The 8,212-nt window shown below is 56.2% G+C and overlaps 1 protein-coding gene across 1 annotated transcript in view; it reads left to right on the plus strand.

Moving 5' to 3' along the window:
* Positions 1-8,212, plus strand: part of LAMA5 (laminin subunit alpha 5) — a 45,901-nt gene that overhangs the window by 12,788 nt on the left and 24,901 nt on the right. Inside the window, exons 6-19 of the mRNA XM_015567674.1 lie at positions 1-116; positions 488-606; positions 699-789; positions 1,002-1,136; positions 1,235-1,294; positions 5,763-5,903; positions 5,984-6,121; positions 6,210-6,344; positions 6,434-6,568; positions 6,646-6,783; positions 7,280-7,332; positions 7,547-7,652; positions 7,786-7,838; positions 7,931-8,036. Coding sequence (XP_015423160.1) covers positions 1-116; positions 488-606; positions 699-789; positions 1,002-1,136; positions 1,235-1,294; positions 5,763-5,903; positions 5,984-6,121; positions 6,210-6,344; positions 6,434-6,568; positions 6,646-6,783; positions 7,280-7,332; positions 7,547-7,652; positions 7,786-7,838; positions 7,931-8,036 — 1,526 coding nt within the window. The remainder of the gene's footprint in view (positions 117-487; positions 607-698; positions 790-1,001; positions 1,137-1,234; positions 1,295-5,762; positions 5,904-5,983; positions 6,122-6,209; positions 6,345-6,433; positions 6,569-6,645; positions 6,784-7,279; positions 7,333-7,546; positions 7,653-7,785; positions 7,839-7,930; positions 8,037-8,212) is intronic.

An 8,212-nucleotide genomic window follows, 5' to 3' on the forward strand; every position in this document is an offset into this window, starting at 1 on the left:
GCAGGAGTGCGCCTGCCAGCACAACACGTGCGGGGGCTCCTGTGAGCGCTGCTGCCCCGGCTTCAACCAGCAGCAGTGGAAGCCGGCCACTCCTGAGAGTGCCAACGAGTGTCAGTGTGAGTGCCCCCCACGTGCACACATGCTTCTGCACAAGCTCACACATGCACACGTCTCGGCACACACACTGGCAGCGCTCACTCCTGCTCACATGCACACACAGTGCTCGTGGATACACTCACACACGTGCTTACACATACACGCATGAGCACACATGTTCGCACATACATGTACAGTACACACATGGACACCGGTGCTCGCCCGCTCATGTGTGGACACTCGCATGCATGTTCACAGCTGTACTCACACAAGCTTACACACTGACAGTGCCTATGCACATGTGTGTGGCCGGCCACATCTGAGGTTGTCTGGTTTGTGGGGTGTAGCCTGGGGGCCCTGCTGACAGCTGGGTGCCTGCCCTTCCCTCCAGCCTGCAACTGCCACGGCCACGCGGACGACTGCTACTACGACCCTGAGGTGGACAGGCACAACGCCAGCCAGAACCAGGACAGCGTCTACCAAGGCGGGGGCGTGTGCATCGCCTGCCAGGTGGGCGGGGCTCCAAGCGGCACTCGCGGGTGGGCGGGGCCAGGTGCTGCTGGATGGGACACCCTGGACTCAGTGGCCCTCCTCTACCCCAGCATCACACCACTGGCATCAACTGTGAACGCTGCCTGCCCGGCTTCTACCGCGACCCCGACCAGCCCCTGGACTCGCCCCACACCTGCCGTCGTGAGTGGGGTCAACCTGGCTGGGGTGTCCTGAGGAGGGGTGGCTGGGAGCAGGGTAGCCCAGGGTCCCCGGCCCCCTGCCTCCCCGGGGCCCTCCCACCGCTCCGGGCGGGCCGGCCACAGCTCTCCTCCCACTGCCCACATTGAGGAGAGACGGCCCGTCCTGGGCCCGAGTCCTGGGCTTGGGTCTCATGACTCCCGGCCCCCACCTAGGTTGCAACTGCGAGTCAAACTTCACCGACGGGACGTGTGAGGACCTGACCGGCCGCTGCTACTGCCGGCCCAGCTTCGCGGGGGAGCGGTGCGAGGCGTGTGCCGCGGGCCTCACCGGCTTCCCACACTGCTACTGTGAGGGTGCTGCCGGGGGGCGGGCCGGGGAGCCTCTGGTCCTGCCTCCCCCTCCATGTGCTGAGCCGACCTGGCTGACGTGCGTGTCTCCTCCCCAGCTGTGTCCGCCCCCCGCAACTCCTCCGTGGCACAAGTGCAGCAGGCCGGACAGATTGTGAGTAAGTATCGCTGAGGGCCCCGCTCCGCCCGGTGCCCCTGGAGCAGGGGCAGGAGGGCCGCGGAGGCCCCGCACGGAGGGGGGATATTCACTTTAGTCACATTAATTTGGGTTCTTCTCATTTTATGTGGACAATACACATTCATGCTAGAAAACTGTCAAAAATCTAAGTAAGCTTACCGTCGAAGGAGACATTCCCCGCGTTGCAGCCCCGCCAACAACCCCTCTTTGCGCCACGGGGGCCTCTGGACATGCACACGCGTTCACTCACGGATGTGTGCTCTGCCTACGGTTTCAGAATTGCGTTCCCACTCACGGCCGCCCTGCAGGCGTGTTGCTTCTCGTCCCGTGTCACACAGAACGCTGTAGTGTTTCTTCAACCAACACGCAACTCTGGGGTTTTAGGCTCTTTCCAATTGTCTTTTCAAAAATAATGTTCCGGTAAACATCCTTGCAGCTCAAGCTTCCCCTAACTCCTCAGTTCTTCTGTAGGAAGGTTCCCCAAAGAGGGTTCTGCCCAGGCTGGGGCGCCAGCTGGTTCTCAGGGTGAAACGACCTGCCGGCATCAGGCATTGGCACACGCGTTAGTCACGTCACTGCTTTGGGACACAGCCAGGTTTATGTCGACAGCCTGGTCCTCACCACGGGCGACACTCCTCCTCGCGAGCAGCGCTGGGATGGGGACCTGTCTTTGGCTGAGGACACGCCACAGTCTGATCTGCAGGCACCGTCCGTTCGTGGCCTCGACCGTTGTAAGGCTGCAGGATCTCGGGGCCAGACAGCTTCCCCAGTTAGCGTTTTCTTTTTCTTTGAATAAATAACCCGATGTGGAATCACTGGGTCAAATGGCAGATCCATTTTTAATTGTTTGAGGAACCTCCACACTGTTCTCCACAGTGGCTGCGCCGTCTGCATTCCCTCCAGCAGGGCACGGGGCTCCCTTTCCTCCGCATCCTCGCCAGTACCTGTCGTGTGCTGATGTGTTGATGGCAGTCGTCCTGGCGGGTGTGAGGTGGTACCTCACTGTGGTTTGATGTGCACCTCTCTAGTGATTAGCGATGTGGAGCATGTTTTCATATGTCTCTTGGCCTCTGTATGTCCGCTTTGGAGTGGTGTCTATTCAGGCCCTTGCCCATTGGATTATTTGGCTGTGTTTTTTAATCTTCATCCGAGGATATTTTTCATTGATATTTTTGTTGTTGTTAGAGAAAGAGAGAGAAATCCTGACCAGGGCTGTTTGGGTTTTTTATTTTTATATTGAATTGTATGAGGGTTTTTCTAATACATATTTTTACTGATTTCAGAGAGAAAGGGAGAGGGAGAGATTGAAACATCAATGATGAGAGAGAATCATCGATCGGCATGCCCCCTACTGGGATTGAGTCCACAACCAAGCATGTGCCCTTAACCGGAATCAAACCTGGGACCCTTCAGTCCACAGGCTAACGCTCTATCCATTGAGCCAAACCGGCTAGGGCTATGAATTTTAATATATCTTGGATATTAGCCCCTTATCAAATGTAGCGTTTGCAAATACCTTCTTCAGTTCAGTAGGTTCCCACCCAAGCATATGTCACTGTTACCCTGTGAATTATATGATGAATTCTGTTACCATGGACCCGCCATGAACATAAGGCTCCATTAGTGAGGCTGGTGGAAAGGGCTCTTGCCTGTTGGTGCCATCTCGCTTTGGTTTGTAAGTCGCCTTGTAAAATACTTGGAAAGGGGTTCACAAGTAGGCACCCTTGACTGGGAATCAAACCCGTGACTCTTGATGGTCTATTTTTATTCTTTCTTTCTTTTTGTCTCTTCTTCATTTGACCTAACAGAAGTGCATTTGGATTGATTGCTGTTTTCAAAGGACAGCCCATGGCTATAGCACAGGATTGCTTGGGCTTTTCTCTGACTCATGTGGGGCAGAGGTCTTGCTTCCTTATATAGACATTTTGGAACTAAAACCTCTAATTCCTTCTCTACCCTTTCTTGTGGTTTGTTATTGTTTTTGATAGCTTCTTGAATTATTTCTTTACAGGAAAACGTCTAAAATGTCTTTCTGGATGTTGTAACTGGGGCTGCTGTTGTCATCCAGTGGATGGAGGGAGGCTAGGGGTGTACAAAATATCATACAATGCCCAGACAGCGTGGCTCAGTGGTTGAGCGTTGACCTATGAACCAGGAGTTCACGGTTCGATTCCCAGTCAGGGCATATGCCTGAGTTGCAGGTTCGATCCCCAGAGTCGGGTGTGCAGGAGGCAGCCAATAAATGATTCTCTCTCATCATTGATGTTTCTAGTTCTCTCTCCTTCTCCCTTCCTCTCTGTTATCAATAAAAATATATTTAAAAGAAAATAAGAAGAGTACATCTTAAAAAAAAAAGTATACAGTGCATAGGACGGCCCCACCCCTCTGATAGTCGTCCAGCCCAGAATGTCAGTGGTACTGAGGTTGAGAAACCTGGGCTAAAGCTATCAGTTTGCGTCAGAGTATAACTTTGGCTAGGTGTATCCCACAAGGTTGATGGTTGTGTTCTCACTATTGCTTTTTTCTACATACTCGGTCATTTCAGTTTTTATTTGTTTTTGACCAGAGTTCTTAGAAGCATGTTTGTCATTCTTGGTGGTTTGATTTTCTTTCTGCCCTTTAAAAAAAAAATCTCTTTATTGATTTCAGAGAGGAAGGGAAAGGGAGAGGGAGATAGAAACATCAACAATGAAAGAGACTCATCGATCGGCTGCCTCCTGCACACGCCCCACACTGGGGATCAAGCCCGCAACCCCAGCATGTGCCCCAACCAACCAACCCGTGGCCTCCTGGTCTGTAGATTGACACTCAACCACTGAGCCGCACGGGCCAGGCCTCTGCCCTCTTTTTGTTGGTTCCGTCCTCGTTTTACTACATCATAGACTCAGGGGCCTGACGATTTCTGCTTTTTGTGTTTGAAATTTAATATTTTGTTTTTTACCCTTTTGGGTTGTTCCATGGACATGTGGCAGGAACACGTGTTCTGTGGGATACAGATCTCCATGTGCACCTGTTCCCGCACGCGTGTTAATTATGCTGTTAAATCCACTCTGTCCGAGCGTGGTTTTCGCCATTCTGAGAACAGCCTATTCAGTCTGTCTCTATAGGAGTCTGGTTTTGCCAAACTCTTGAAATGTTGGTAGTTTATTTGGCTTTCTGCACCTTAAGACCATGTTTATTCAGCTCTTAGAGGCTTGGGTTTGCTGCCTCTCTTGGGGTGAGGAGGCACCCCAAGTCCATTTTCTCAACACACGTCCCTTTTGTCCCCATTAATGCTCGTGGCCTTGGCTTGGCGTCCCTCCTCTCCACGCTCCCCCTCTACGCCCGCACTGGCCGCGCTGCGTCATCACCGTTGTTTCTGCTGAGTAGTCCAAGGTGCGTCCTTCCAGGAGGACCGACCGGATTGTCCTTTTAGAGCCAACCTGGTGCCTTCGGGTTTTGTCTCGGACGGGCGTTGGCCTGGTACAGGGGTGGTGGCGCTTCTCCTTTCTGCTTAATTTTTCCTCTCTTGCCTTTTGCTGGAAGAGCAACCAAACATGTTTTGGATTTGGTTGGTTGGTTTGTGTTTTCTTCTCTGAGGGTTTGTAAATTCTGGTCCATGGTCACCCTTATACTTTGGACAAATATTGAGCTGTGTTTTTCTCTCAGTCACAAATCTAAATTGTACGTATGGCCCTCTTTTTATGCACAAGTTAGCGCTTTAACACATTTTTTCTCCTTTCTTCCCACCCCCGGTGTTGCTCAGTGTTGGCCTGTACACCGCAGGGTCACGGGTTTGATTCCTGGCCAAGGGCACATACTGGGTTGCAGGTTTGATCTCTGGCTCCAATCGGGAGGCAACCAATCTATGTGTCTACATCAATGTTTCTCTCTCTCTCTCTCTCTCTCTCTCTCTCTCTCCCCCTCCCCTTCCTTCATCCCTTCCACTCTCTCTAAAAAGCAATGGAAAAAATATCCTCTGGTGAGGATTAATAACAACAAAAAAGACTAGAATTTTCTCCTGGCGTGTCGTGATTCTGAGTTTACGTGTTTTGTGGTTGTGTGAACGCCCATGGTTGACTTGGTGTCTACATCACAAACGACTAAGAGTCCACGTGTGTGTCGTCGCCTCATCTCGTCACTCACCAGTTTTCCCTGGAATGTCGACTTTCCCTTCTTGGGATTTTTATTGTCATTTATTTGTTTGACCTAAAATTTAAAAATATATTTTTTCAATTACAATTTTCATACAATATTATGTTAGTGTTGGATGTCCAACATAGTGGTTAGTTGTTTATACACCTTATGACGTGATCTCCCCATAAGCCCAGTGCCACCGCCTTGGATGGGCTTTCAGTCTAGACGCATGCAGAGTAGAATGTACGGATCTGGGCTTGTGGGGAAGGGAGGCCTCCCGCGGAGGGGCCGGTCGGCAGGGCCTCTGAGGCCTCCGTCCTGCCCCCACCCAGGCTGCGACTGCAATGCCGGGGGCACCCAGAACAACGCCTGCCAGAAGGACCCGCAGTTGGGACGCTGCCTGTGCAAACCCAACTTCCAGGGCATCTACTGCGAGCTCTGTGCCCCAGGGTTCTACGGCCAGGACTGCCACCGTGAGTCCAGCCCCATTCCCGTCCCCGTCCCCGTCCCCGTCCCCCCAGACCCTGACCAGGTGTGGCCCCCCCTCCCGCAGCATGCCAGTGTTCCAGCCCCGGAGTGGTGGACGGTGACTGTGACCGTGACTCCGGCCAGTGCACATGCCGGGCAGGCTTCCAGGGGGCCACGTGTGACCGCTGTGCCCCTGGCTACTTCCACTTCCCGCTCTGCCAGTGTGAGCAAGGCCTCCCCAGTGGGCACGGTGGGCCTGGGCCCGCGGTCTTGTCTGCCCTGCTCAGCAGCCTGTGCCCTCTCCCCCGCAGTGTGTGGCTGCAGCACCGCGGGGACCCTGCCCCAGGGCTGCGACGAGGCTGGTCACTGCCTGTGCCGGCCCGAGTTCGATGGCCCTCACTGTGACCGCTGTCGCCCCGGCCACCATGGCTACCCTGACTGCCGAGGTGAGCAGAGGGCGGGACTGGGCAGAAGCCTGGAGGTGGGGGTGGGAGGGCCACAGCCGGTGCCCATGGCCTGCCCCTGTCTCTTGCAGCCTGCGACTGCGACCCCCAGGGGGCCCTGGATCAGCTCTGCAGTGTCGGCGGGGTGTGTCGCTGCCGCCCTGGCTTCGCTGGCGCCACCTGCCGGGAGTGCAGCCCTGGGTTCCACGGCTTCCCCACCTGTGCCCGTGAGTGTCCTTGCAGGAGGCAGGGAGGGGGGCGCATCCCACCGCATGCCCGCGCCCACACCCCCGTCCTTTCCCAGCCTGCCACTGCTCTGCCCACGGCTCCCTGGATGCAGCCTGTGACCCCCGCAGCGGGCAGTGCAGCTGCCGGCCCCGAGTGACAGGGCTGCGGTGTGACACGTGTGTGCCTGGCACCTACAACTTCCCCTACTGTGAAGGTGAGGCTGGTGCCATGTGCAAGACAGGCTCACACATCCTGTGCTGGGCGTTCCTGCCACCGTCTGTGTGCTCTGTGCCCGCGTGTGTCCGTGTGGTTGCTCTTGCATGTGTTCATGTGCGGGTCGTATGCTGTGGGTGCGTATCCATGTGCCTTGTTAATGTCCATGCACTCTCTGCATGTTTGTTCCTGGATGTGTGTTCATGTGTTGTGGTTGTGTCAATGTGTGTTCAGATGCGGTGCGTGTGTCCATGTGCTGTGCATGGGTCCATGTGTGTTCACATATGTTCATGTGCTGGATGCACTTGTTGCCTGTTCATAACCATGTGCTGGGGAGGGGGAAGGGCACATGCCCTTGTGGTGTGGGGACCAGAGCATGGAGGTGCACATCTTCATGCCTGTTCACACGTGTGGGAGCCGAGGGGCCTGGCCAGGCCTGGGGAGTTCTTTGCCGTCAGGGTCAATGACTAAGGAATGACCGAGCGGTGTCTCCACAGCTGGCTCCTGCCACCCCGCTGGCCTGGCCCCCGCCGATCGTGTCCTTCCTGAGGTGAGCCCACGGCAGCCCTTGGTGGGGCTGAGACGTTGCTTCCCCTGCTGATTGGTCACCGTGGAAATCTCCAGGCGCATTCGTTCCCCTGGCTGGTCCTCTGTCCCCACTCCGGGGGATGCCAGAGATGGTGCAGGGCCAGGGCTCCAGGGCTGAGAGTTTGTGGATAGGAGGGGAGGGGCCCACTCTGACCCTCAGTCTCAACCTCTCCCAGGCACAGGCCCCATGTACATGCCGCGCACATGTGGAGGGGCCAAGCTGTGATCGCTGTAAACCTGGCTTCTGGGGCCTGAGTTCCAGCAACCCTGAGGGCTGCACCCGTGAGTCTACCCAGAGTGGATGCTGGGGCCGGGGGAGAACCCTGGAGGGACAGGGAAGTGAGGGTTGGCCCCACAGGGTCCAGGCCCTCCTGCTCCCTCCCCCACTGTCAGGCCTGCTCTTCCCCTCCCCCAGGCTGCAACTGCGACCCCAGGGGCACCCTGGGCGGAGCTGCCGAGTGCGAGCTGGTGAGTCTGAGGGCCGAGGTGCGGGGGGCCTAGAGGCAGATGCACTGGGACACCCTTCCCTGCCTAGCCCCACCTCCGCCCTCCACCCGCAGGGCAATGGCCAGTGCTTCTGCAAGCCCCGCGTGTGCGGCCAGGCCTGCGCAGTGTGCAAGGACGGCTTCTTCGGGCTGGGCCAGGCCGGCTACTTCGGCTGCCGCAGTGAGTGCCCACCTACTGGGCCCTCAGACCACGTCCTGGGGAGGGCTGAGGCCCGGGGGGGACAGAGGAGTCAAGAGCCGGGTGGGGTCTGGGCATGCGGAGGTCCAGATGTTGGACTGGGACTCACTGAGCTGTGCCGGATGCCTGGCCAGGCCCAGGCTGGGTGGGGGAGGGGC

Source organism: Myotis davidii, unplaced genomic scaffold (genome assembly GCF_000327345.1).
Source record: "Myotis davidii unplaced genomic scaffold, ASM32734v1 scaffold244, whole genome shotgun sequence".
NCBI classification, from domain to species: Eukaryota; Metazoa; Chordata; class Mammalia; order Chiroptera; family Vespertilionidae; genus Myotis; species Myotis davidii.